Genomic DNA, 25,768 nt, shown 5'->3' on the forward strand with positions numbered 1-25,768 from the left:
CAGGGTGGCCTGTTTCCAGAGGCCTCTTCTCAGCTGATTTCTGGCTCCCAAGTGGGAGACTCAGGTTACACCTGTATCGGGAGCAGTGACACCACAGTGACCAGCAACTCACTGGACTTTCTGTCTCCAACTCCATTTTCAGCTTTTACACTTCCTGATCTGGGCATATACTGCTACATCCTGGATCATCAAGGAAGGAGGACAATACCTAGTCAATGAAGGTTTAGCCATGACCTTGTGTGTCAGTGAGATGTCATTCTTGTGTGATTAGGTCTAGGCGACCTACTTCCTAGAAATACTTCATTTAATCTCTAAACAACCTAGAAACAGCTCCAGAAGGGATATTCAAAGTAGATTGCCCAGACTCTCTTGATAGCAGATGTGGGGTTCATATTAACTGGTCGAGTGGTCTCTCAGCATGCCCATTTCTGCTTGGGAAATTCTCAAAGGTTCGATTTTCTGAGTGTTTCTGTTACAACAATCAGCCTTTTCTTGAGTAGCCCTTCTGCCCCTAGAGATGAGAGATAGGTACCATAGAAACTTGGAGACAGCTATTGACTAAGTCCCTGGACTCTTTAATAAAAGTCCATTTTCTCTTTTTTTGAGACGGAGTCTCGCTCTGTTGCCCAGGCTGAAGTGCAGTGGAGCAATGGGTCCACTGCAACCTCTGCCTCCTAGCTTAAGCGGTTCTCCTGCCTCAGCCTCCCAAATAGCTGAGATTATGGGATTACAGATGCACACCACCACGCCTGGCTAAATTTTGTATTTTTAGTAGAGATGGGGTTTCACCATGTTGGCCAGGCTGGTCTCGAACTCCTGACCTCAGGTGACCAGCCCACCTCAGCCTCCCAAAGTGCTGGGATTACAGGCATGAGCCACCGTGCCTGGCCTGAGCCCATTCTCTTATTATTAGAAATCTTATTATCAGAATGTGAGCTTCTGCATTCCAAGGCTTAGCACCAGACCCCCAAGTCAGTAATGACCCTTGGGACACGCAGTGTGCCAAAAGTCATTTAATGCCCATTCCTGCCCCCTGAAGATCCAATCAGCAAATCAGCAGGGTACAGTTAAAGTCACAGAGCGGTATTGTTAGGTCATTACAGGGAACGTGGCTAAGGAAGGGCAAAGCCCAGCAAAAGTTGGGTTCTTTCGCTCCACGGGCCTTGCCTTTATTTGCCTTCCTGATGACTAAAGCCTGAGTCGGTGGTCCTCCAGGCCTGGCCTCTTCCACCGTCAGCCTCTGGGCCCAGGAAATGAGTGACAGGCTGCCATGCCCCACCTCACCACTAGGGGTCGCCCTCTCCCGTGGAATGACTGCTCAGGTCCCCACAGTGGCCCGGGAGGGGGATGAGGGGACTGTGGCTTTGGCTCCGTGTACATCATATGGCCTTGGCCAACATCCATTCTTCTTTGGCCTCGGCTTTTCTATTGGTAAAAGGGAAGGGGGGTGATCTCAGGACCATCAAGGAAGGAGGTGGGGTTGGAGATGTCGGGGAGACACCAGGTCCAGTCTCCCCTAAAGGGGAGGGTAGAAGAGTGGCTGAGAACAGGAGAAGCTTGGCTCCCGGGCTCTGTGCTGAAGAAGGAAGCCTAAGCAGGGCCATGTTACATTTGGTGGAGGAGGGACAGGGTAGGGGAGGAACAGACGCTGGCCGCTCCCGCTAAGGGAGGCAAATAGAGGAAAGGACCCAGTGGGGTGGGGAAGGTCGGCCAGAGGTATCCAGAGAACCAGAGAAGGTGAGTGTGAGGGAGTCCTTGGTGATCCATCTGCACTGGGGAAAAGGGTTTTCAGGAGATAAACAGCTGGGACCTCGGGGGACTGTGCCTCAGCCTAGGCCTGGTAGTTGATGACATATGGACAGGAAATGGGCAAGACACGGGCCTTTCAGAGAGGAGAGACCAAAGATGTTTGCAGGGAGGCAGGCTTTGCGCAACCTGTAAAGAATGAGTAAGATTTGAGGCTGGGCGAGGTGGCTCAAGCCTGTAATCCCAGCACTTTGGGAGGCCGAGACGGGCGGATCACGAGGTCAGGAGATTGTAGACCATCCTGGCTAACATGGTGAAACCTCGTCTCTACTAAAAAATACAAAAAACTAGCCAGGCGAGGTGGTGGGCGCCTGTAGTCCCAGCTACTCGGGAGGCTGAGGCAGGAGAATGGCATAAACCTGGGAGGCGGAGCTTGCAGTGAGCTGAGATCCGGCCACTGCACTCCAGCCCGGGCAACAGAGCAAGACTCCGTCTCAAAAAAAAAAAAAAAAGATTTGAATAGCAGCTACAACAAATATTGATTGAGAGCCTGCTGTGTGCCAGGCTGTGGGCCCGGCACTTGGAATTTGGCCGTGAACTTGGCAGACACAGTGGCTGCCCATTTACATAGCATGTAGTCAAGTGTGGGAGTTTATAGTCTAGCTTTGAAATAAACCTGTAGGTTTAATTATGGTGGGAGCTCAGAGAGTGGGGTAGGGGACTGCCCTGGTCTGGGACTCCTGCGGCTGAGGAAGGGTCACCTAAGCTAGGGCCTGCAGGAGGAGGGAGGAAAGGGGCCAGGATGTTTCAGAGGAGGAATAGCAAGTGTACACACCAGATAAGAAGGCCCTGGTGGAGATTAGACAGGGTGGAAAGAAACCATGTCACACTGTGTTTGCAGCCACTCTCCCCCACACCCAGCCTCACCCGGGTTTCCTGTGCACTTGGTTACCTCCTGGGCTCTCTTGGGGGCAGAAACTGGACAGCCAAAGAGACTGTGACTGAGCTCAGGATAAGGAGCCGAGGTGGAGGGGAGAGGGCTGGGCTCTGGGAGACGGGGACATCTGTGAAGAGGATGTTGCCATTTTGGGGGCAACAGTTTTTGAAGTATGATATACATATAGAAGAGTCCTTTCTTTCTTTCTTTTCTTTTCTTTTCTTTTTATTGTTTTGCTGCATATTAAGAATGCCCTCTTGGCTGAGTGCAGTGGTTTATGCCTGTGATTCCAAGACTTTGGGAGGCTGAGGCGGGTGGACTGCTTGAGTCCAAAAGTCCAAGATGAGCCTGAACAACATAGTGAGACCCCATATCTGTTTTTAAATTTAAAAAATAAAAAAGAATGCTCTCTTTGTCATATTCCGTAAGAATTGAGTAAATATCTAGAAATTTAACTAAAAGTTCCTTAAGTCAACAGGAAGCAGAATGGTCTGCCTGGGCCACAGTCATGCTGGAAGAGCAGAGAGAGAAGGTGAATGTGAGGAAGTCCCTGGGAAACAATGGAGGGACTGGGACTGGGGAGGTATGAGGGGCCTGATCTTTCCAGGCATCAAGAAGCATTTGGTCCCTGTTCAAGGAGCCATGAGGAGTCACTCAAGGGTTTTAGGCAGAGCTGTGACACAACCAGAGCTACTATGAGCAAAGGTTCTGGAACAGGGCAGGGCAGGACAGGTAAGTGGGACAGAGGGAAGAGGGTGCTTGTGGCTCGGACACTGTACCCTAGAGGCTGGGGAAAGCCGACTTCAACTTTCAGCCCTGAGCCTAACCCTTGGAGAACCTGAGCAGAACTAGTGGGATGCCCTCCGGAAAAACAGACAAACTACACACCAGACTTTTGTTCGTTTGCTTGCTTGTTTGTTTTGTTTTGAGACGGTGTTTCACTCTTGTCACCCAGGCTGGAGTGCAATAGTGTGATCTCAGCTCACTGCAACCTCTGCCTGCCAGGTTCAAGCAGTTCTCCTGCCTCAGCCTCCCTAGTAGCTAAGACAGGGTTTCACCATGTTGGCCAGGCTGGTCTCGAACTCCTGACCTCAGATGATCCGCCGGCCTTGGCCTCTCAAAGTGCTGGGATTACAGGCATGAGCCACCGCACCTGGCCTGTTTTTTTTTTTTTTTTTTTTTTGAGACGAGTCTCCTCACTCTGTTGCCCAGGCTGGAGTGCAATGGCACAATGTTGGTTCACTGCAACCCCCACCTCCCAGGTTCAAGCGATTCTCCTGTCTAAACCTCCCGTGTAACTGGGATTATAGGTGTGTGCTACCATGCCCGGTTAATGTTTTTGTGTGTATATATATATATATTTTTTTTTTTTTTTTTTTTTTGAGATGGAGTCTCGCTCTGTCACCCAGGCTAGAGTGCAGTGGCCGGATCTCAGCTCACTGCAAGCTCCGCCTCCCGAGTTTACACCATTCTCCTGCCTCAGCCTCCCGAGTAGCTGGGACTACAGGCGCCTGCCACCTCGCCCAGCTAGTTTTTTGTATTTTTTTTTTTTTAGTAGAGACGGGGTTTCACCGTGTTAGCCAGGATGGTCTCGATCTCCTGACCTCTTGATCTTCCCGTCTCAGCCTCCCAAAGTGCTGGGATTACAGGCTTGAGCCACCGCGCCCGGCCAATTTTTTATATTTTTAGTAGAGATGGGGTTTTACCATGTTGGCCAGGCTGGTCTCGAACTCTTGACCTCAATGGATCCACCTGCCTTGACCTCCCAAAGTACTGAGGTTACGGGTGTGAGCCACTGTGCCTGGCCAACAAACTACACACCAGACTTTCTACCCACTGCCAGGGGAGACAGAGGGATGATCTCTCACAAAGCTCTGAAACTGCGGCAAGAAATGATTGTGCACCAGGGAGGGATGGGGCAGAGGCCTCTTCTAGGGAGCCATCTGTCCCTTGCTCTGTCAGCCCTTCATTGCCCATCACAACTGTCCCCAGAGTCAGCTGAGTCAGCAGGCCTGTGACGGCAGCAGGCAACGGAGGAAGAGAGGCCTCTGCCAGCTTGTGCGAAGCCAGCCCCATCATCCATTGGCCCAGGACAGCCCCTTCCCTCCATACTGCAAACTGCTGTCCACCGGGATTGCCCCTGGCTTTAATGTGAACCCAACCACAGAGTTCAGTTGGCTGTAGGCCCTTCCACCAGGAACATCTTGGGCCTCTAACCTGAGCACCTGCTCTGGCAAAAATGTCCTGAGGACTCAAGGCCCCTTGCCCTCGTGAGGGCTCCACATGCAGCTCCCTGCCCCACCACGTGCCCCTATTTCCTCAGGGACAGACCTCTCCCCACACACTTGGCCCTAACTTCATGTTCAGAAAGTTCTTTCCTTTCTACCCCACCTAAACTTCATTTGCCTTTGTGGGTTCCCACTCTGCTTGGAAAGGAATCCTTGTGTCATCAGTACCTCTCTTCCACTCCCCTCAAGAATGGAAACCTGGCTTTCCCATAGTGGCCCCCACATAACCTCCCATTGGCCTGGCCTCCTGCTCCCTGGCCCTACCTTCCCCTGGTATCTCTGTCTTCCTGTGCTTCCTCATATTTGAAGTCCAGATCACATCTCCCTCCGTCTTTCCCTTCCTCCCTTCTTTTTCTTTCTCTCTATATTGATTTTTTTTAATTATAAAAATAATTTGGCCGGGCGCGGTGGCTCAAGCCTGTAATCCCAGCACTTTGGGAGGCCGAGACGGGCGGATCACGAGGTCAGGAGATCGAGACCATCCTGGTGAACATGGTGAAACCCCGTCTCTACGAAAAAATACAAAAACTAGCCGAGCGAGGTGGCGGCGCCTGTAGTCCCAGCTACTCGGGAGGCTGAGGCAGGAGAATGGCGTAAACCCGGGAGGCGGAGCTTGCAGTGAGCTGAGATCCGGCCACTGCACTCTAGCCTGGGCGACAGAGCGAGACTCCGTCTCAAAAAAAATTAATTAATTAATTAAATAAATAAATAAATAATAATTAATGGTGTGGCACAGTAGGTCACACCTGTAATCCCAACACTTTGGGAGGCTGAGGCAGGAGGATCACTTGAAGCCAGGAGTTTGAGACCATCCTGGGCCACATAGCAAGACCTCATGTCTACAAAAAACGTTTAAAAATTAGCTGGGCCTGGTGGTGTGAGCATGTAGTCCTAGCTGCTTGGGAGGCTGAGGCTGGAGGATCACTTTAGTCCTAACCTAAACTTGAGGCATGAGTTTGAGGCTGCAGTGGTCTATGGTGGTGCCACTGCACTCCAGCCTGGGTGACAGGGTGAGACCCTATCTCTAAAAATAAATAGTCCTGGCTGGGCACGGTGGCTTACACCTGTAATCCCAGCACTTTGGGAGGCTGAGGCAGGTGGATTACAAGGTCAGAAATTTGAGACCAGCCTGGCCAACATAGTGAAACCCCGTCTCTACTAAACATACAAAAATTAGCCAGGCATGGTGACGCGTGCCTGTAGTCCCAGCTACTCGGGAGGCTGAAAAAGGAGAATCGCTTGAACCTGGGAGGCGGAGGTTGCAGTGAGCCGAGATCATGCCACTGCACTCCAGCCTGGGCAACAGAGCAAGACTCTATCTCAAAATAAATAAATAGTCCCAAGACTATACAGGTATAACGCTATCACACTTAGTTCTTTCTGGTTCCACCTTCCCAGGAGACACCCATACCTGGGTTCACTGTTTGGGTTTCTTGGCATCCATTTGGTGGTCCCACTGACTCTGAGGTTCCATCCCCAGATTAAAGTTCTTTTTTTTTTTTTTTTGAGATGGAGTTTCACTCTTACTGCCCAGGCTTGAGTGCAGTGGTGCAATCTTGGCTTACTGCAACCTCTGCCTCCTGGGTTCAAGCCATTCTCCTGCCTCAACCTCCTGAGAGTTGGGATTACAGGTGTCCGCCACAATGCCTGGCTAATTTTTTTGTATTTCTTTAGTAGAGACAGGGTTTCACCATGTTGGCCAGACGGGTTTCAAACTCCTGACCTCAGGTGATCCACACGCCTCAGCCTCCCAAAGTGTTGGGATTACAAGCGTGAACCACCATGCCTGGCTGGATTAAAGTTCTTAACTGAAAGTAAGAGAAACAGACTCTAGCTAGTTTAGGCTGGAAAATAATTTATTAAAACTATTCTGTAGCTCATAGTATCTCCAGCAGGGCCAGAGAGTTAGCCAGGAATAATGTCCCAAAGGTCACAGCCAAGCCAGCCTGGCAGAGCCATCCTGGGCACTGACACCACTGTTTGCCAATGCCACTGATTTGGGCCCTGGGTGGTGGCGCTAAGGGCTCACCCCCCTAAGCCTCTGGAAACAGGATTTGGCTGTCACCACCCTCCCAGGGTGCCTTCGTCTTGGTCCCTGCTACAGATTCAGAGTCTGGCACGGGGCCTCTGGCTGGCACAGCCTGCACCTCAGTGGCAAGGGGAGGTTGAGAAGGCCTCACCTGGCTTCTGGAATTGGAAACGAGGATTCATGAGGTGGAGAACTCCCCAAATGTAGGGCATGTTTAGCAGCCAAAAAGGATGGCAGATGTCCCCTTCTGTTCTTGGTGAGCCCAGCCACCCACATCTCTGCGGCTCTTCCTCCACGTGCTGTGCTCTCCCACCTCTGAGACCTCTAACCACAGCCTGCTTACCTGTCCCCCTGCAGGTCCTCAGAGCCACCTCCATCCTCCTCCTTGCAATGGATCCCACTCCACTCACACCAGGGGTCCCGGCTACACTTCGCCATCTGCTCTGTCTGCTGGCAAAAATGACCTCAAGTATTTCTTCCATATGTAGGTTTTTGTCCACAGTTCCAGGCTCATAACTCCCACAGCTATGTTTAGAGCCTTTGGTTATGATGTTGGCTGTGTTAGGCTTCAGGAGCAGGCCTCAGGAAACAGAATCTCTCTGGCCTTGTCCTGTCCTCCTTTCACCTGCCCAAGGCTGGACTCTAATCTTCCTCCACCTTTCTGATTGTGTGACCCTAATTCCAGAGAGGGGCCTGCCCCATACTCTGGGGGAAGGACTGCTGTAGGCATGAATCTTCCATAAAAACCCAAGAGGCCTGGTTCAGAGAGCTTCTGCATAGCTGACCATGTGGAGGCTCCTGGAGTGTGGTATGCCCAGGGAAGGCACGGAGCCTCCATACCCGTTCCCACTATTTCTGCCCTACGCATCTCTTCATCTGTATCCTTTGCAATATCCTTCATAATAAACCAGTAAACATAAGTAAGTGTTTCTCTGAATTCTGTGAGCTGCTGCTCCAGCAAATTAATCAAACCCAAAGACGAGGCTGTGGGAACCCCAGCTTGAAGCCAGTTGGTCAGAAGTTCTGGAGGCCCAGACTTGTGCCTGGTATCTGAGGTGGCAGGACGGGCCTGTTGGGGACTGAGCCCTCAACCTGTGGGCTCTGACTCTGTCTCCAGGTAGGTAGTATTGGAAGTGGATTGGAGGACACCCCGCTGTGTCTGCTGCAGAGCTGATTGCTCATAGGTGGTGGGGAGAACTGCTCACCCCGCCACCACATTTGGTCACAGACGTCTGCTCTGTGTTGATTGCTGTTGTGTGAGAGCAGGGGAGAAACCCATTTGAGTTTTTTCTAAACTAGGCTGTGTGTTTTCTGAGGGTGGATTTAGACTACCTTGGGCCCATGGTCTGTTCTCAGTAGCTGAGACCTGAAAAATTTGGAGAATCACTTTGTGCTATGGAAGGACCATAAAACAGGCACTCAGGTGCTGCCGGACAATGGGGCATTATACCTTCAAAATGTGAGTTTCTAGCAAGTCCGCTTCCAGGAATTCATCCCAGGGAATATCTATGGTGTGTACAGAGCAATTCCGTGCCAAAGATGGATAAAGAGGATATCCCAATCTGCCTGTGTGACGACATGAGGCCACTGAGGCAGGCCCCTTTCCTTTCCCTTCTCCCAGATCTGCCCAGGCCAGTGCCCCACCCAGATGGCATGGACTCTGCCCTCTGCCTGGGGCCCTTTCACTCACCCAAGCCCTGGCATTTGCCTATGCAAAGCCCTGAGCAGAGAAGGGAGGTGGCTAGAGGGAGGGCAGCAAGCACTGGGAAACTCGCTCAGGCTGAGGTTTACAGTGGGGTGGTGTCCGGAACCTCCTACTGACCCTGATTCCAAATGAGGCCCCCTTGGGTAAGGGAAATTGCCCCCTGCCTTATGGTTTAAATGCGGAAGAAAGGTCAGCTGGGAGTGGAGGACAAAGAATAGACCCAGTAGAACCAATTCTGGGTGAGGATTTGTTCTTCTTGTTTTTTCAGTTTTTCCCTTTGTACCAAATGGGCCCCCTGTGAAGCCACCCCAATGACTCTTCTTGGTTTCTTGGATGCCCTTTTGCCGGCAGGTCCCAGGAATTGTCTGGTCTTCCCCTCCATCCCTGGGTGTCTCCCCAGTGCCCCCAGCCTGGCAGCCTCCAAAGATGCAAGTACATGGACTTATTTCTCCTTTGCACCAACAACCAGGATGCTACCGAAATAATAAGCACAAGAAAGCTCCAGGGCCTTAGAAGTCCTCGTGTCATCATTCATGTTCGGGGTCTGTGTTTCCTCATTCCCTGACTTAAACAGTCAGACACCAGGCCCCGGCCCTCATTTTTATCGCGACCCTTCTCAGAAAGTCAGAGTTCCAAAGTTCACTCAGGTAACAGAGTCCCTGGAAGTCATAAGCTCCTTAAGGAAGGTCACAATTAGCACTGCTAATTCCATCGTAGGAAAGGAGGGTCCAGACCCAATCCTGGTGAGGTACAGGATGCTTAGCTTTTAGGGCACAGGCTCTGAGGCAGGCCGAGCTCAGGTTGAATCCCATTTCCAACACTTGCTAATTGCATGACCTCAGGAAAGCTATTCAACTTCTCAGAGCCTCAGTGTTATGACTGAATTGTGTTCCCTTAAAATTCATATGCTAAAATCCTAACCCCCCCATGTGACTATTTAGAGATAGGGTCTTTAGGGAGGTCATTAAAAATAAATAAGGTCATGGGGGTGGGGCCCTAATCTGAGAGTGTGGGTGTCTTCATAAGAAGGAGAGTTACCAGAACCGCCTCTCTCTGTGCGCGCACAGACAAGAGGCCATGTGAGAACAGAGAGAAAGCAGCTGTTTACAAGCCAAGAAGAGCGGCCGCATCACAAACCAACCCTTATGACACCTTGATCTTGGACTTCTAGCTCTAGAACAGTGAGAAAATGATATTTCTGTTGCTTAAGCCACATAGTTTGTGGGTTTTGGTTATGGCAGCCCGAGCTGACTAATACACTCAGTTTCCTCATTTGAAAAGCAGGGATAAAACCAGTACTTGCAGCATGACGTTACTGTAAGAATCCAATGAGGAAACACACGTAATGCCTGCCTGCTTCATTTTCCTATGGCATCTTCAATGCCTGGAACAGTCTCTGGCAGACAGTGGATGTTCAATAAATACCCACTGAATGGATAAATACATCCATCAAAAATGAAGCTGCCACACTAAATATGAGAGCCTCTTTCTAGGCACTTCCCTCTCCTTCATTTCCTTAATCATTGGTTACCACTCACTAGCAAACGACAACAGCAGTAAAGCGTTTAAGAAAAGTGTCTGCAAGGCCAGCCTGCTGTTTTTAATTGGATCTGCCAAATAATGTAATGCTGTCTATGAGTTGAGAAAGGTGACACTGATCAGAGAGCTGAAGGAAGCCTGAGAACCCTGGTCCAGCTTAACTCTTCCTCTTGTTGGGCAGAGGGGCTGGAGACCACAGATGGGGGAGGCCGGCCTTGGGGAGGCTCAGAGACCTGGGGTTGGGCTCTGGGAGTGTCCTGGATGAAGTTGGTCTGGGGTTGGAGGCCACAGCAGATCTACCTTCCTGGTGTTTAGGAGATGCAAATGATGGGAACAATGGAGCCCTTGTCCCCAGGCCATTTGTGGCAGATCCTGGGCTCCAGGAAGGCAAAGCTTCTCTGCCTCTGCCATGGTAAGATGTGGTCCCAGAACGGGACAGCCCCAGGCACACAAACCTGCCCACCCGGGAGGCCCAGGACTCCGCCACGGAGAGGCATCCCGGCTGCACTGACCCCTCTACTCTCCACCCTGGCTCTTTCCAGGACAAGCTCAGTGGGAGCAGGCCCCGGTGAGTACTGGGGCTCCTCTCTCCCCTACCTTCCCGTCTTGTCTCTCTCTACCCCTCCTCTCCTGGGCACAGCCATCCCAGGAGCTGTGCTGACTATGCCTGGCTCCTCTCTGCCCAGGGAGACCATTCACACGCCTCCACTTCCTGTCAGCACTAGGGCTCCCTGACTCCCGGCCTTCCCAGGGCACCAACTCATGCAGTTATGTGCCCACTGGCACCAGCTCTGCCCCCAGCCTCCTCCTCTGCTGCCCTGCTCCCAGGGCCTCTGTCAGTCACATTGTCATGGATGTGAATGTCCCACAACACAGTGTCTCGTACAAACTCAAGGGCCCCTTGGGCAGAGTTGACTAGAATGTGCTTGCAGGCTGTGGCCACCGCTCCCACCCCCTAGATGTGTAGGTAAGTGACACAATGGGTCAGAGGGGCCCAACAGACTGGGATCCCTTGCAAGTCAGGTCCCCCCAGAGTGACTCTGCACACCTCCTGCCTCCCAGAGCCCAGCACTGCTGAGTCACAGGGGCCTAGCTCTCCCATCTGTCTTGGCCAGAATCAAGGGTGCAGGGGACAGGGGATGGGCATTGGTGGAAGGGCCCCTTGTTTCCAAACTGCCTACCTCAGTGGCCCTGCGGCAGCATTGGAAATGCCTGTGATGAGTGGTTTCTTTGAGTTGAAGCACTGAAGCTGTCAAGGGCAGGTGGTTTATTATACTGAGGAAAGGTGGGCAGGGAGGAGGTGAGGCCAGCCTGTCTGTCCAGACACCCCAGGTTGGAGAGAAGATGCTCCCAGCCCTTCCTTTCTGCCTGCCCCAGGGACTTGGAGACACAAGGTGAGTCTGGCTGTTGAGGTTGGGGTGGGGGAGGCAGCTGCCAGAGCCTACCCTGAACACCCTCTCCCCTCCATTCCTGCTGTGCTGAGCATCCCTTCCTCCAGGCCCAGGAGGAGGACGAGGAGGAGAATAAGTATGAGCTGCCGCCTTGTGAGGCTCTGCCCCTCAGTCTAGCCCCTGCCCACCTTCCTGGCACTGAGGAGGACTCCTTGTACCTGGGTGAGGGCTGGGAGGTGGGAGGCAGGGAAACCAGGTGCTTGGGCAGGGCAGGAGGGTCCCCACAAGACAAGAGGGCATAGGCCTCACCTCTCCTCCCCTCCCCGCACTGAGGCAGCAAGGGAGGCCTCAGCTGGCAGTCACCAGGGCCTCTTGGTTGGGCAGGGAGAGAGAGAGAGATGAAGGAACTGAGGGAGGGAGGAGGGGAGGGAGGAAGAAGAGGGGGAAGGGAAGAGGAGGAGTGGTGTAACCAGGGCAACAGCGGGGGCCTGGCATTCCCCTTCTGAGATCCCAACACTTCTTCAGGCCAAGGGCGGGGGTGCTGGGAGAGCCCCGGCTGCCGCTGGCATCCCACTCCCACTGCTCAGCTCCTCGGCCAGGTGGGGGCAGGGAAATTGCCCGCCTCCAGTTGCCATGGAGACTGGGCTGTCAGGAAGCCAATGAACAAGGGGAGTGAGGGAAGGAGGAGGAAATGGAGGCTGGTGTGGGGCGGGCAGGAGGAAAATGGGAACCCACCTGGGAGGAACCCACCAACTCACAACACATGCGGTCTTTTCCAGATCACTCTGGCCCCCTGGGTCCATCAAAGCCATCGCCACCCCTGCCTCAGCCCAGCATGGTGAGAGGCCTCCCCAGAAGTCCCTCCTTCCCCACTCGCCTCACCCCAGGCTGCCATTTCCCACTGAGTGAATCTTAGAGGCATCTCATTTGCAAGATTCCCCCACATTTGCATTCAAGAGGCCCCTGAAAAATCAGATGCCAGATGCATGAGAAGCCAGAGCCTTGCCGCTGTCAGTCACTCCTCCAGCTCGCCTGACCTGGTCCTTCCACCCTCCCCTTCAGCTTCACCCACAGGGCCCTTCTCATCTGTCTGAGGGGGAGCGGAGGGGCTCAGCTGCCCTTCCCTTGGATTCTGGTACCTGAGGACCCTCCCCATCTCTAGAGTGAAGAAATCCCTTCCTCAGCTGCCAGTCACTGCCAGCTCCCATTCTCACCTTTATCCCAGTGGGACTTTATGAATTTTGAAAGCTACCACCTTTATCATACATTTCACTGGAATTTTTGTAAAAAGCAGGGAGCGATTCACAACAAGGAAAGAGCCACAGGGTAGAAGCAAAGAGAAGAGTCATCCCTTTTGTACATTTTTAAAGCTACACAGATACAAGTGGTCCCATCCCATCCTATCCTGCCCCATCCTTGCCCTCCTGGAAGGAAACTGGTGCCTCAGTTTCCTTCCCCCATCCGCCCTCACGGGCCCCACAGTGCCCACAGCTGAAGGGAGCAGTGAGCCTGCTGGTGGCCAGGAAGCAGAGACCTGTCTTCAGCAGGCGAGGTAATGGTGATGTCCTCTCTTTCTGTGGCTCCACCCTGGGACGGGGAGTCCTCCCACCACGGAGTAGAGCTGTGCTTGCCTGACATGGGTCTCATACCCTGCCCTTTCATGGCACTCCCCTGGCTGTGCCCCTTTTTACCTACCAATCCTCTAAGATAGGCAGGCAGGCGACGCTGTCTCTAATGAAATGAATGAGGAGACTGAGGCCCAGGGATACGAAATGCTGTGCCTAAGATCCCATAGAAGCAGAGTCTGCTCTTTTTCTTTTGGCTCGGCTGCTCTGAATTTATTTTATTTTATTTTATTTTTTTTGAGTCGGTGTCTCGCTCTGTTACCCAGACTGCAGTGCAGTGGCACGATCTTGGCTCACTGCAATCTCTGCCTCTCGGGTTCAAGTGATTTCTGGCTAATTGTTGTATATTTAGTAGAGATGGGATTCCACCATGTTGGCCAGGCTGGCGTCGAACTCCTGACCTCAAGTGATCTGCCTGCCTTGGCCTCCCAAAGTGCTGGGAATTACAGGCATGAGCCACTGTGGCTGGCTGCTATGATTTTTTGAACAGTCCAAAGCCAGGAGCCAGGCCTGGCAAGTTTGTTGGGAGGTCAGGACAGGCGACACCATAGGGCTGTGCAGAGAACCACCAGGGGATGAGAAAAGCTTTCTCATGGGATTTCAAAGCTGGCTCTGAGATGCCCTCCCCAGAGGCGCCCTAAGGAGTCTCTGTTCTTTCAGCCTCAGTCCCACTGAATTCCTTTCTGCTCCCTGCCCTGTGTGACAGGTGGTTCTCTCCTTTTCCTTCCAGAGCAGGGTGCATCGTCCAGAGTGGTGAGCAGCCCCTCCGTCTCCGCCTCACTTTCCAGGGTTCTGGTTAGGAAACCGCAGCGGCGGGGTGGGGGGCTAGAGAGGAGAAATATCCCTGAAACCAAGGGAAAAGGCCCAGAGCAGGGCCCCTGCCCCTCGGCCACAGGCCCCTGGCAGGCAGTGAGCCAGCTGTCCTGATGGTGCTGCCCAGGGCTCCTCCTCACACCCTCCGAGAGCTGGGGCCCATGGGCACCTCTGAAGGGGAAGGTGCTAGTGGGATGCCCCCTCTTGGACAGAGGAGAAATTGTAATCATTCAAGCTGGCTGCCAGAAAGGATCACCATGTGAGGAGGGAGTGAGGTGCCTGCTACCCCTCCAAATCGATGGCTCCTCCCCCAAAAACCCTAGTCCTTAATGGAACCCCAGGACTGGTCAAACCCATCGTCCCACACACCCCTCCCTACCTTAGGTGCCAGGCCCTCCAAAGAAACCTGATGAGGACCTCTACTTGGAATGTGAGCCCGATGCAGGTGAGCCCCTCCCTCAGCTCCAGATCCCTCCTGCCCGAGTCCCTCAGCTGCCCACAGCACAACACTCTCTCCTGGCTCCATCTGCTTCCCTTGCCATGCACACCTCAGGCCCATGCACGCCTCCTCCTACCCCCTGCCCCCGCAGCTGTCCCCTAGAAGCCACCTTTGTCCACCCCCACCCCACCCCAGCTCAATAATCTCCTTCTTCTAGCAGGAAGGAAATCGTCTTTTCCCTCTGTAGCCCCAGTTGGGAGCGCCTCCACTGCTGAGGTGAGGAGGGGCTGGGAGCAGGCTGTAGGGAGGGGTTCTGGGAGCAGAGCCTGAGAGTCCTCACCCAGGAACCCTCTTGGGCTGAAGGATGCACCACCGTGAGAACACATATTGAACACACATGTGCGGCACCCCGCCGTGCCCCACAAAAGGACACCTTTTTTCTGCCTGCGGAGGACTCAGTTGAACAAAGGCGATGGGAATGCAAATAACCGCACCCTGCGTCCTCGGATCCCCATGCCTGATCGAGTGCCCTGGCACGTCTCTGAGTGGCTGTGTGTATACACAGGACAGTGACCTGCTGGCTCAGCCTTGGTACTCAGGGAATTGTGACCGCCATGCTGTTGAGAGTGCCCTGCTTCGCTTACAAAAGGTGGGCAGCCACGGACCCTGGGTCTTCTCCGAAACTCCTTCCGCTCACAAGCTGTAGCTGGCAGAGCAGTGGGGAGCAGGAGAGCCAGGAGGGTTCTGGCCTCATGATGGCTCAGGGCAGTGGGAGGCCCATTGGAAGATGAGGTTGATGGCTGGGGTCTCCTCCACAGGATGGGACCTACACCGTGCGCCCCAGCTCAGGGCCTCATGGCTCCCAGCCCTTCACCCTGGCAGTACTTCTCCGAGGCCGGGTCTTCAACATTCCCATCCGGCGGCTGGATGGTGGACGCCACTATGCCCTGGGCCGGGAGGGCAGGAACCATGAGGAGGTGGGAGCTGGAGGAGGCAGGGGCCTAAGGAGGGACAGCAGGCAGTATCCCTGGCCCAGCCAAGAGCATTTGTCTCGGGAAAAACCCTCATTTTGTATCTTTCTGGGGTAGGCAGAAATGACAGAGCCCAGAGCCCTGAAATCCTTCCCAGACGCCTGGCCCTCTGGTGGGGGAGGTGCCCCTCCTGCCATGACTCAGTCTGTACAGGGTCGAGGTAGGGGCCTTTGTGCCTTTAATGAACCCAGCTGGGAGGAGGGTGGAGTCCAGGATCTTCAGACTCTCGTCTACTTCCCCCGAGGACTCAACGTTGCACCCAGCATTTGCCAGGATGCAAACTAGAGACACCCATCACACCGCTCCCCATCCTGGAGTACCAGGGCAGAGGCGTGCCCTAGAGTCAGTATGATCTAGCCTTGGACCTAGGAGTCTGGCCAGCGGCGTGCCCATGGGTGCAGCAGCAGGAAAGTTGTCTGAGGCCTGGAAAGGGGCAGTAAAATGGCAGTGGAGCGGCATGGGGCAAACAGGAAGGAAGAGATCTAGAAAAATGTCAAAAGTCCCTTTGCCACAGTCCCATAGTTGCCTCAGGAAGTTGCTCCCAGCATGAGGCTCATGGGACTCACGGATGCTCTGCCTCCCTGGCCAGCTCTTCTCCTCCGTGGCCACCATGGTCCAGCACTACATGCGGCACCCTCTGCCCCTTGTGGACAGACACAGCGGCAGCCGGGAACTCACCTGCCTGCTCTTCCCCACCAAGCCTTGAGGCCACAGTGAGGTACACAGGGCCTTTGGCCCCAGTTTGCTTCTTGCCCCGCCCAATCTTGGGCTATCTTCCTCTCTCCTTTCCCATCCCTCCTCACCCTAGCCTTTCCCAGTGCCTGCAAGCAGCGTTAATGGGGAACGGCTGCCTGGAGACCCAGGGAAGGGTCCTGGAGTCCCCACCCCGTGCTCACCTACAGCCTCACACTGCCCTCTCTGTTGCCTCTCCAAGACTGACACCCTCTTCCCAGCCTCCAGGAATGCAGGTGTCTGCCCAGTTCGCTAAGTCCTGGATGAAGGAACCGTGGTGACCTCTCACATCTACTTGGGGGCCTAGGGCACCCTGAGAGGGACTGGCCTGCCTTGTACAAGTTTGCTTTCAATAAATAAGAAAAAATTGTTGAATAAATTATTGAATCTGCTAAATGAAGCAGAGGTGGCCTGCACTAGGGAGGCCCCACGGTTCTCAAGTGTCACAGGGCAGACTAGCCTGGAGTTATGGAGATGCAGGAGCCAGGACGGGGCAGAAAAGGCCAGTCGTTTCTACCCTAGATTGAGGCTTTTACTTTTAGATGCTCTGTGTCGGTGGAGGCCAGGCCGAGGGGCTGATTTTTGTTTTGATTTGTGGGAGTTGGAGTGGGGAAGGGAGGGAGGCTCAGTGCTGTCTGACAACCCATTAGAGGAGGAGAATGGAGTCCATTACCTACTCCTCCAACACCTACTTGCATACAGTGTTCCCAGGGGAGTGATGAGCCTGATTTTGGGAGCTTGGTGTTGTCTAGAGGAGGGGAGACCGTGGGCCCCGATCTGATGCTCCAGTCTAGGGTCAAAGCTAGGGAAAGCTGAACAGTGACGCTCAGAGAAGACAGGATGGCGGGCGAGAGCTTGGGGGACGGTGGGAGGTGGAGGGGCACTCCAGGTCCCCAGGCGGTCAGGGGGAGCTTGGGACAGGGCGCGGGACAGGGCGCGGACCCCGAGGCCCAGGGAGCTCCGGGTGGCCGGCGGCCTGCAGGAGGGCGAGGGCGTCGGGCGGCGCAGGGCAGGCCACGGGGCGGAGGCGTCTCGGGCCCTGGCGTGGCGCCCGGAACACCCCGTGCCGGAAGCTCCATGTGACCGTGACTCCGCAGAAGCCGCGAGCGCCGCGAAACAAAGGGCAGCTCTGCGGCTGCCTCGCGCTCAGGCTGGCACCGAGGGCCCGGACCCTCATCCCACTCCGCACCCCCGGGCCTCCTGGCCCTGCTTGCCCTGCGACCCTGGACTCTGGCAGGGCCGGGAGGCGCGGGAACCCCGCTGGGGATGGGGCCGGCGGGCGGGCACTGAGGACATTGAGATGCAAGCGGGAGGCTGGGGGCGGGGTGCGGGGCGGCAGGGCGTGGACGGTCTCGGTCACTGCCGGCTCCTGCGGATTACTGCCTTGGAACCTTCATTTCTTGCTTGTAATAAGGGGAAGATAATCGTCCCTACGTAATCGTCCTCCGGTTAGGAAGCTTAAGTGAGACATGCCACATAAAGGGATGCCTGCGTAAAGGGGTGCCCGATGGGAGGAAGGAAACACTCACCGAATTTGGGCCAATTAGCTGCCACTGTCAAAATCACTGGGAAGGCACAGTTATCGGCCAGGGCACCGGGAAAGGGTACGGGCTGGGGCAGCCGGCATGGGGTGGGGGGCGGGTGGTGGGTGGACACCGGTGTGTGTATGTGAGGAAGAGACCAGCAGCGGGGGCCTCTAGCAGAAACAGGAGAACAGGAGACCCCAAGACACGCCCTCAGCCCCACTGGCCCATCCCTGGCTCTCTCCAGACCCTGGCCTGGGTCCTCCACACCTTCCCCAGCCTCATCCCGCAGGCCCGCAGGGGCTGTGGAAGCTGGGGAGCTTGGCACCTTGGGCTGGGACCCAAAGTACAGTCAGCCCCCTAGTATCTCCACAACAGCTTTACAGGTTCCAGTTCCCTAGGGGAACTCTCCACTGTGTGGCCACAAAGGCCTGGGGGCTCAGGGGCCTGTTATGATTGAGCCCCACAGCCATGAGGCCTTCAGTCAGGGGAGAAGAACTTACAGCCCAGAGCTCCTGAAGTTAATGGCCCAACAGGGACTCTGATTTTTCCTAGCTTAGGGACTAACTTCAAGGAACTAGCCTCCATTCCTCCCCTCCCTGGGGACAAAGAGAGGAGGAACAGCCAGGCAGTGGGACAGTCTGTAACTGGGGCCCTTGAGGGAAAAAGGAACATGTTGCCTGCCCAGTGCCTCCTAGGCTTGCAGGCCTGATCAGATGGCCCCTTGTCCAGGAAGCCTTCACCACTCCCCGAGCCTGGACCCAGGTACTTAGGCCATCATCTCTTCACTCCCAGGACAGACCGGCTACTACTACCCACTACTGTGTATTCAGGGCCTGGAATACAGTAGGTGGCGCATATTTATTGAAAGAGTCATCAAATAGGTCAAGTCTATTCTGGATTCCTCTAAAGCTGATAACATTCTTTTATCAGGGCCTCCTTTGTTAAGAGAAAAGTCCCATCCAGTGCTGTCCAATAGAACTTTCTGTGACGATAGAAATGTTCTATATCTGCATTGTGGAGTACAGTAGCCACCAGCCACTGGGGGTCATTGAGCACTTGGAATGTGGCTAGTGTAACTGAGGAACTGAATTGTTCATTGACGATTTAATTACTTTTAAATAGCCACATGTAGCCAGGGATTCCAAGTCTCATGCCTTCTCAAGTGTGAGGGGCAGTGGGAAAAGCTGGAGAGGTCGGCAGGGTCTAGGTCTGGAGGAGTCTGGGAGGCCTCCATAAGGCACTGGGGAGTCATGGAGGCTCTGAGCAGGGGTAGATGCAGGAGGGATGATGGTATCCTAGGAGCATCTCTCTGGTTGTGTAGTGCTGAACGGGCCAGAGGGGCCGCATAGAGGCAGGGGGAATATTTAAGGGCTGCAGGTATTCTGATCATTCAGGTGAGACATCACTCTCCTTGATTTTTCACCATGCCAGCATCCCTCCAAGTACCCCATCCCCATTCCTCCCACCCAGCAGGCCAGATTCTAGAAAATTCTAGGCAGGGTCACCAACTAGGGGATTAAGTCTTTGAGAAGTGCTGTTTGGAGGCTGGGTGAGGTGGCTCACACCTGTAATCCCAGCCCACTGAGGCGGGCAGATCACTTGAGGTCAGGAGTTTGAGACCAGCCTGGCCAACGTGATGAAACCCTGTCTCTACTAAAAATACAAAAATTACCTGGGCCAGGTGGCACATGCCTGTAATCCCAGCTACTTGGGAGGCTGAGGCAGGAGAATTGCTTGAACCCGGGGAGGTGGAGGTTGCAGTGAGCTGACATCGCGTCACTGCACTCCAGCCTGAGCAACAGAGCAGGACTCCGCCTCAAAAAAAAAAAAAAAAAGTGCCTTTTGATGAAGAAGCCCAAGTATTATACACAGACAGTGGGTTATCTGTCTCCAGTGGCCGGGGAGGGTCTGTAGGACAGGGAAGCTGAGGGAGTGTGCAGCTGAGAAGGGCACGAAAGCCTCAGCAAAACCACACCTGCCGGGGCTCAGAATATGGTCTAAGCAAACTTCTGCTAGGCGTTCAGCTTTTGGTTTCTGAAGAGGCAGCCTGATTTTGGTGAAAACACGGACAGAAGGATCCAAGTTTCATTCTGGCTCAGCTACTCACTTCCTGCTTAACTTTAGCCTCAGTCTCACCACTTTTATTTTATGTTTTTGAAACCTAGTATCACTCTGTCACCCAGGCTGGAGTGCAGTGGCATAATCTCGGCTCCCTGTAACCTCCACCTCCCAGGTTCAAGCAATACTCCTGCCTCAGCCTCCTGAGTAGCTGGGATTACAGGTGCCCGCCACCACACCCAGCTAATTTTTGTATTTTTTTAGTAGAGATGGGTTTCACTATGTTGGCCAGGCTGGTCTTGAACCTCAAGTGATCCACCCACCTTGGCCTCCCAAAGTACTGGGATTACAGGTGAGAGCCACCGTGCCCGGCCAGTCTCTCCACTTTTAAAATGGGGTTAATAATACATATGTCTCAGGATTGTTGTGAGGATGAGAAATGATGTAAATAACACGTATAGGCTGGGCGCAGTGGCTCACACCTGTAATCCCAGCACTTCATGGGACCAGGGTGGAAGGATCACTTGAGCTCAGGAATTCGAGAATAACCTGGCCAATAAAAAAAAAACCCATCACTACGAAAAAATTCAAAAATTAGCTGGGTGTGGTGCTGTGTGCTTATAGTCTCAGCTACTTGAGTCTTCAAGGTTGAGGCTGCAGTAAGCTGTGATCACGTCACTGCACCCTAGCCTGAGCAACAAAGCAAGACCCTGTCTCAAGAAACAAAACATGGATTTAATGTATACTTTGCGGCCATAGAAAAAGAATGAGATCTTGCCCTTTGCAGAGACATGGATGGAGCTGGGGGCCATTATCCTTAGCAAACTAACACAGGACCAGAAGACCAAATACCGCATGTTCTCACCTGTAAGTGGGTGCTAAGTGATGAGAATACATGGATATATAGCGAGAAACAACACGCACTGGGGCCTATCGAAGAGGGGAGGGTGGGAGGAGGGAGAAGATCAGGAAAAATAACTACTGGGTACAAGGCTTAATATTTGGGTGATGAAATAATCTGTACAACAAACCCCTATGACACAAGTTTACCTATGTAGCAAACATGCATATGTACCCCTGAACTTAAAAGTTAAAAAGATCCATATACTGACTGAGTGAGGTGGCTCACTCCTGTAATCCCAACACTTTGGGAAGCCAAGGTGGGATGAGGTCAGGAGATTGAGACCATTCTGGCCAACGTGGTGAAACCCCATCTCTACTAAAAATAAAAAAATAAAAATAAAAAAAAATTAGCTGGGCGTGGTGGTGGGCACCTATAGTCCCAGCTACTCAGGAGGCTGAGGCAGGAGAATCGCTTGAACCCAGGAGGCAGAGGCTGCAGTGAGCCAAGATCACGCCACTGCACTCCAGCCTGGGAGACAGAGCGAGACTCCATCTCAAAAAAACAAAAACAAAACAAAACAAAAAACCCTGTATACTTAGCCTAATACAGAGCTTGACATGTAATAGGAGCCATATGATTGGTACCTAATAATAATAATAACTGTGATTTGGCAAAGCTTGGTTCAGGTCACTTTTGTGCCGCATTTTTAAGGACTCAGTCTTTCCCAATATACACACATACTTATGATGCCTTTAGGCGCTGTAGGTACTGTAATAATTATTGTTGTTGTTTTTAAAAATTTTTTTTTCAGGGAACTTTCTGGTAAAAACTGGAAAGCCTGCTAGACGAATTCTAAAAGAACTGTAACATTAATAATGATTGTTTTGTCTGCCCCACCGGGCTTTCCTGTTCCCCTTCTGGTAACATAATCCACTTCCGCCACTATAGATCAGGCATGTGACCTAGGTCTGACTGGGACCAAACACGGCCCATGAAAACCTCTTCACGTTGAGAGAGAGAAGCCAGCCCTCTTTCCAAATCTGAGCTGCAAATGGCCACCTTTCCTGCCATGTGAAAAGAGCAGAAGAGAAGCAAAGACAAAGGAAAAGAGTCTTGGAGACTTTGGGTCCTGCCCCAAAGCCACAGTATTTGCCTTAGTGCCCCTCCCAGTTATGTGAGATAGAAATGTCCTTTTTGGTTTAAGCTGGTGGGAATATGGCTTCTGATCTTTGTAAAGAAGACTCCAGGCCGGGTGCAGTGGCTCACACCTGTAATCCTAGTGCTTTGGGAGGCCAAGGAGGAAGGATCACTTGAGCTCAGGAGTTTGAGACCATCTTGGGCAACATAGTGAGACCCCTGTCTCTACAAAAAAATAAAAAGAAAACTATTAGCAGGGGTAGTGATGTGTGCCTGTAGTCCTAATTAGTTGGGAGGCTGAGACAAGAGGATTGCTTGAGCCTGGGAGTTCTGGGCTGTAGTGTGCTATGCCGTTCTGGTGTCTGAACTTAGTGGCATCAATATAGTGACCTCCCAAGAGTGGGTGATCACTAGATTGCCTAAGCAGGGGTGAACTTGCCCAGGTAGGAAACAGAGCAGGTTAAAACTCTTGTGTTGATCAATAGTGGGATCCTACCTGTGAACAGCCACTTGCAGTACAGCCTGGGCAACACAGTGAGACCCCATCTCTTAAAAAGAGAAGAAGAGGGAGACTCCTGCCCAGTACAGGCACTCATGTCAGGGAGGTCAGGAGATTCATCTGAAGCACAGAGCAGTTAGTGGTAGAACTGTTAATAGAACTTAGACATGTCTGGTCATCTCTGAATTTACCATAAACTATACCATACATTCCAGTGTTCACTCACAAATAGTAATTGAGTGCTTATTATGTGCCAGGCACCAAACCAGCATCTCACTTTTTCTCTACACCTGCTGAGGGATTCTCCCTCCCCAGCTTCACTCCCAGTCTCTAGGAACCCTTGAGTCAGGGGACATGAGAAACAGCCTTTCTCTACCAGGATAGGGCCCAGCACACTCACTGTCTTCCCAGAATCAATACTCCAAGAACTCTTAAGTGCTAAGGATATAAGAGGAGTCAGTCAGCTACCCACCCACCTACCCTCGTACTTACCTGCCTACCTACATTCTGTGGTTCTGCCCAGCATGGAGTAAGTCCTAGCCCTGGCCCAGGGACCCCAGCTGGGCCCCTGCCTGCACACCTCTCTGAGCAACTGTGTCCCTGTTGCCCTCATGTCTGCAGTGATCATTTTGGGGGATACTGAAGTTGTTTTCAAAGTGCTTTTGGGCTGGGCACAGTGGCTCATGCCTGTAATCCCAGCACTTTGGGAGGCTGAGGTGGGCAGATCACTCAAGCTCAGGAGTTTGGGATCTGCCTGGGCAACGTAGTGAGACCCTGTCTCTGTAAGTAAATAAAAGTACTTTTGATCTAAATTCTCCTGAGTGTTCCCTTTCTTTACTTTTCAAAGCTGGTTGAAGAGAAAGAGAGTTGGCAGGAGCAGAAAGATGTCAGGACAGTAGTTTCCAAATCTGGTCCTCAGAACACCCATGGACCATGATGATGATCACCATGTCATCATTGGTGACCAAAAAAAAAAAAGTAAAAATAAAAAAAAGAGAGAAAAACACAACCTGTGGCATGAGCATTTTTTTTTTTTTTTTAAAGAGTCTTATTCTGTCACCCAGGCTGGAGTGCAGTGGCACGATCTCAGCTCACTGCAACCGGCATGAGCTTTTTCTGTGCAAAACTATTCCATTTAAGGGCCCTCTTTTAAATGGAAGTCAAGTTCTTCCTCCTTTCTTGGTGTTAAATTACATTTTCTTGGCTGGGCGTGGTGGCTCACGACTATATTCCCAACACTTTGGAAGGCCAAGGCGGGTGGGTCACCTGAGGTCAGGAGTTCAAGACCAGCCTGGCCAACATGATGAAACCCTGTCTCTACTAAAAATACAAAAAATTAGCTGGGCGTGGTGGTGGACACCTGTAATCCCAGCCACGCGGGAGACTGAGGCATGAGAATCGCTTGAACCTGGGAGGCGGAGGTTGCAATGAGCTGAGATTGCGCCACTGCACTCCAGCCTGGGCAACAAGAGCGAAACTCCATCTCAAAATATATATGTGTGTGTGTGTGTGTGTTCTTTCAAGTCACTTGATTTTGCTGGGCCTCAGTTTCCTCATCTTTAAAATAGGGTGAGATGGGCAGGGTGGTTGGCCTCAAGGATCCCTAAGGGTCTTTCCAACTCCAATATTCCTATTAGAGGCTGTCTGGGACTATGCCTCTCCCACAGCCTGGGCCGCCTCCCAACTCCCACCCCACTTACCCCAGCACCCGCTCCCCTGTGCCCCTCACCAGCCCTTCTACTCAGCTTCACAAGGTGTGCCCTCCTAAGTGTCCTCTGGGGAGAAGTGCCCCCTCCACCACTCACTCCGGATTCCCAGGAGATACAGTGGATAAAAGGCAAACGTGGGTTTCAGACATTCTAATGTGGATTGACCCAGCTTCCATGCAGCTGGGAAGTTGGAGGGACAGAAGATGGGAGATGAGGAGCAAAAGCACAACAGGCACCACGGTAGGGGCTGGGTGGGGGAAAGAGCATTGAAAGGGAGGTTCTGGCCGAGTCATAATAGCATAGATTCCTTGGACATCTGAGCTGCTGGGCTCCAAGGCTGCCTTGTCCTGGATCCTCACAATATAGATGAAGAAATTAAGGCCCACGAAGGGGAGAGGAGTTCGTGAATGGAGGGAAGCCAGTAACTACATTTTTCCTCTAGCAGCTCCTCAGCTGAGGGAAAGTCCTGCCTGTGGGAAGGAATCAAGGAAGAGATATTGGGAAACTGAGGCCAGAGTACTAAGTTAGGACTCACCAGGACAAGGGCCCCGGGTTCCCGTGAGCCTGTGTTCCTGCTCCCCCGCCTACTTTCTGTTCCAGCCCCTTCTCCAATCTCCTTTCCTTTGCCTGTAGACCTCAGTTCTGCTCTCAGGACATCCCAGATAGCAGCCCTGATGCTCAGAACAGACTTTTCTCCCCAGCGCACATCCACTTTTGCACCTCAAGAAGATCCAGGGATAAAGAAGGTACCAGGCAATCCCAAACACTGGGGCTGTGTCCCAGGGACAACAACTGAGCCAGCCTTCTCACCTGTGAACCTCCCATCACCTTCAGCCCTGAGATGCAATGGCAATAATCCATGGCCACTTTGGAAGCCTCCCTGATACACTGTTGGCTTGCACCTGCGGCACCTGCAGCTGTTGGTGGGGGCTCATTTTTATATTTAATTTTTTGGAGACGAGGTTTCTCTCGCCCAGACTGGAGTGCAATACTGCAATCATGACTCACTGCAGCCTTAAACTCCTGGGCTCAAGCAATCCTCCCACCTCAGCTTCTCGAGTAGAGCTGAGACTACAGGGCACACCACCATTCTGGTTATTTTTTTAATTTTTTGTAGGGACAGAATCTCACTATGTTGTTCAGGTGGGTCTCAAACTTCTTGGCCTCAAGTAATCCTCCTGTCTTGGCCTCCCAAAGTGTTGGGATTACAGGCATGAGCCACTGCACCCAGCTGGAGGGTCATTTTTAAAGCAGTGATGTCATGACCAGAGAGAAACCAGCCCCCACAGTTCCCAGATTAGCCTGGGAGGTGCCCACCAACTTAGGAAGGCTTCCAGCAAAGAGGCCTTGTGCAGGCTGGGTGATCTCCCAGGCCCTAGGCTGTGTCTGCCCTTGATTGCACAGAATGTTCACTGCCTGGGAAGCTGGGAGCTGGGACAGCTGGGTGACTTGGAAATGGAGGGGCTGAGGAGCTCTAGGCTGGCCTGCTCCTCCTTGCTACCCTCTTCCTGATAATAACAGACAAGGCTGGGAGGCTCCTGAGAACCTGCTGCCTAATTCCCAGGGCCTGGCAGCCAGCCCTGCAGCTGATGCAAGGCCAGGGGTGGGTGAGCTCAGCCTGTCCCCAGCACCCAGAGCCTCTCGCACCTGGCATGCCCTTGAAAATGCATCTATTCATGCCCCCTCTGCCTCAGCCTCTTAGAGTCCAGCTCCATTCCTT

The 25,768-nt window shown here is 52.9% G+C and overlaps 1 protein-coding gene and 1 non-coding gene across 2 annotated transcripts; one reads left to right on the forward strand and one right to left on the reverse strand.

The window, feature by feature from the left end:
• The first annotated feature begins 10,639 nt into the window (after nt 1-10,639).
• On the forward strand, nt 10,640-16,631 carry SH2D6 (SH2 domain containing 6). The gene is made up of 14 exons (XM_033175298.1): nt 10,640-10,656; nt 10,787-10,812; nt 11,177-11,211; nt 11,622-11,638; nt 11,743-11,857; nt 12,415-12,473; nt 13,118-13,187; nt 13,991-14,013; nt 14,458-14,518; nt 14,730-14,788; nt 15,078-15,161; nt 15,331-15,489; nt 16,133-16,261; nt 16,497-16,631. Exons 1-13 carry the CDS (start codon nt 10,654-10,656, stop codon nt 16,247-16,249), a joined length of 828 nt encoding a protein of 275 aa, XP_033031189.1. The 5' UTR covers nt 10,640-10,653; the 3' UTR covers nt 16,250-16,261; nt 16,497-16,631.
• Nucleotides 16,632-21,513: 4,882 nt separating this feature from the next.
• On the reverse strand, nt 21,514-21,575 carry LOC117063127. Its single transcript, XR_004428744.1, has one exon. It is a non-coding gene; the product is annotated as a U7 small nuclear RNA (small nuclear RNA).
• Between the last annotated feature and the right edge of the window lie 4,193 nt (nt 21,576-25,768).

This window comes from Trachypithecus francoisi, unplaced genomic scaffold, assembly GCF_009764315.1.
Source record: "Trachypithecus francoisi isolate TF-2019V2 unplaced genomic scaffold, Tfra_2.0 Lachesis_group17, whole genome shotgun sequence".
NCBI classification, from domain to species: Eukaryota; Metazoa; Chordata; class Mammalia; order Primates; family Cercopithecidae; genus Trachypithecus; species Trachypithecus francoisi.

Bases quoted from the DNA above. Each gene is read 5' to 3' on its own strand.
- SH2D6 (XM_033175298.1), top strand. The intron at 10,813-11,176 runs GTGAGTACTGGG...ATGTGCTTGCAG, and splicing joins CTCAGTGGGAGCAGGCCCCG to GCTGTGGCCACCGCTCCCAC. The intron at 14,014-14,457 runs GTGAGCAGCCCC...TCCCTACCTTAG, and splicing joins AGGGTGCATCGTCCAGAGTG to GTGCCAGGCCCTCCAAAGAA.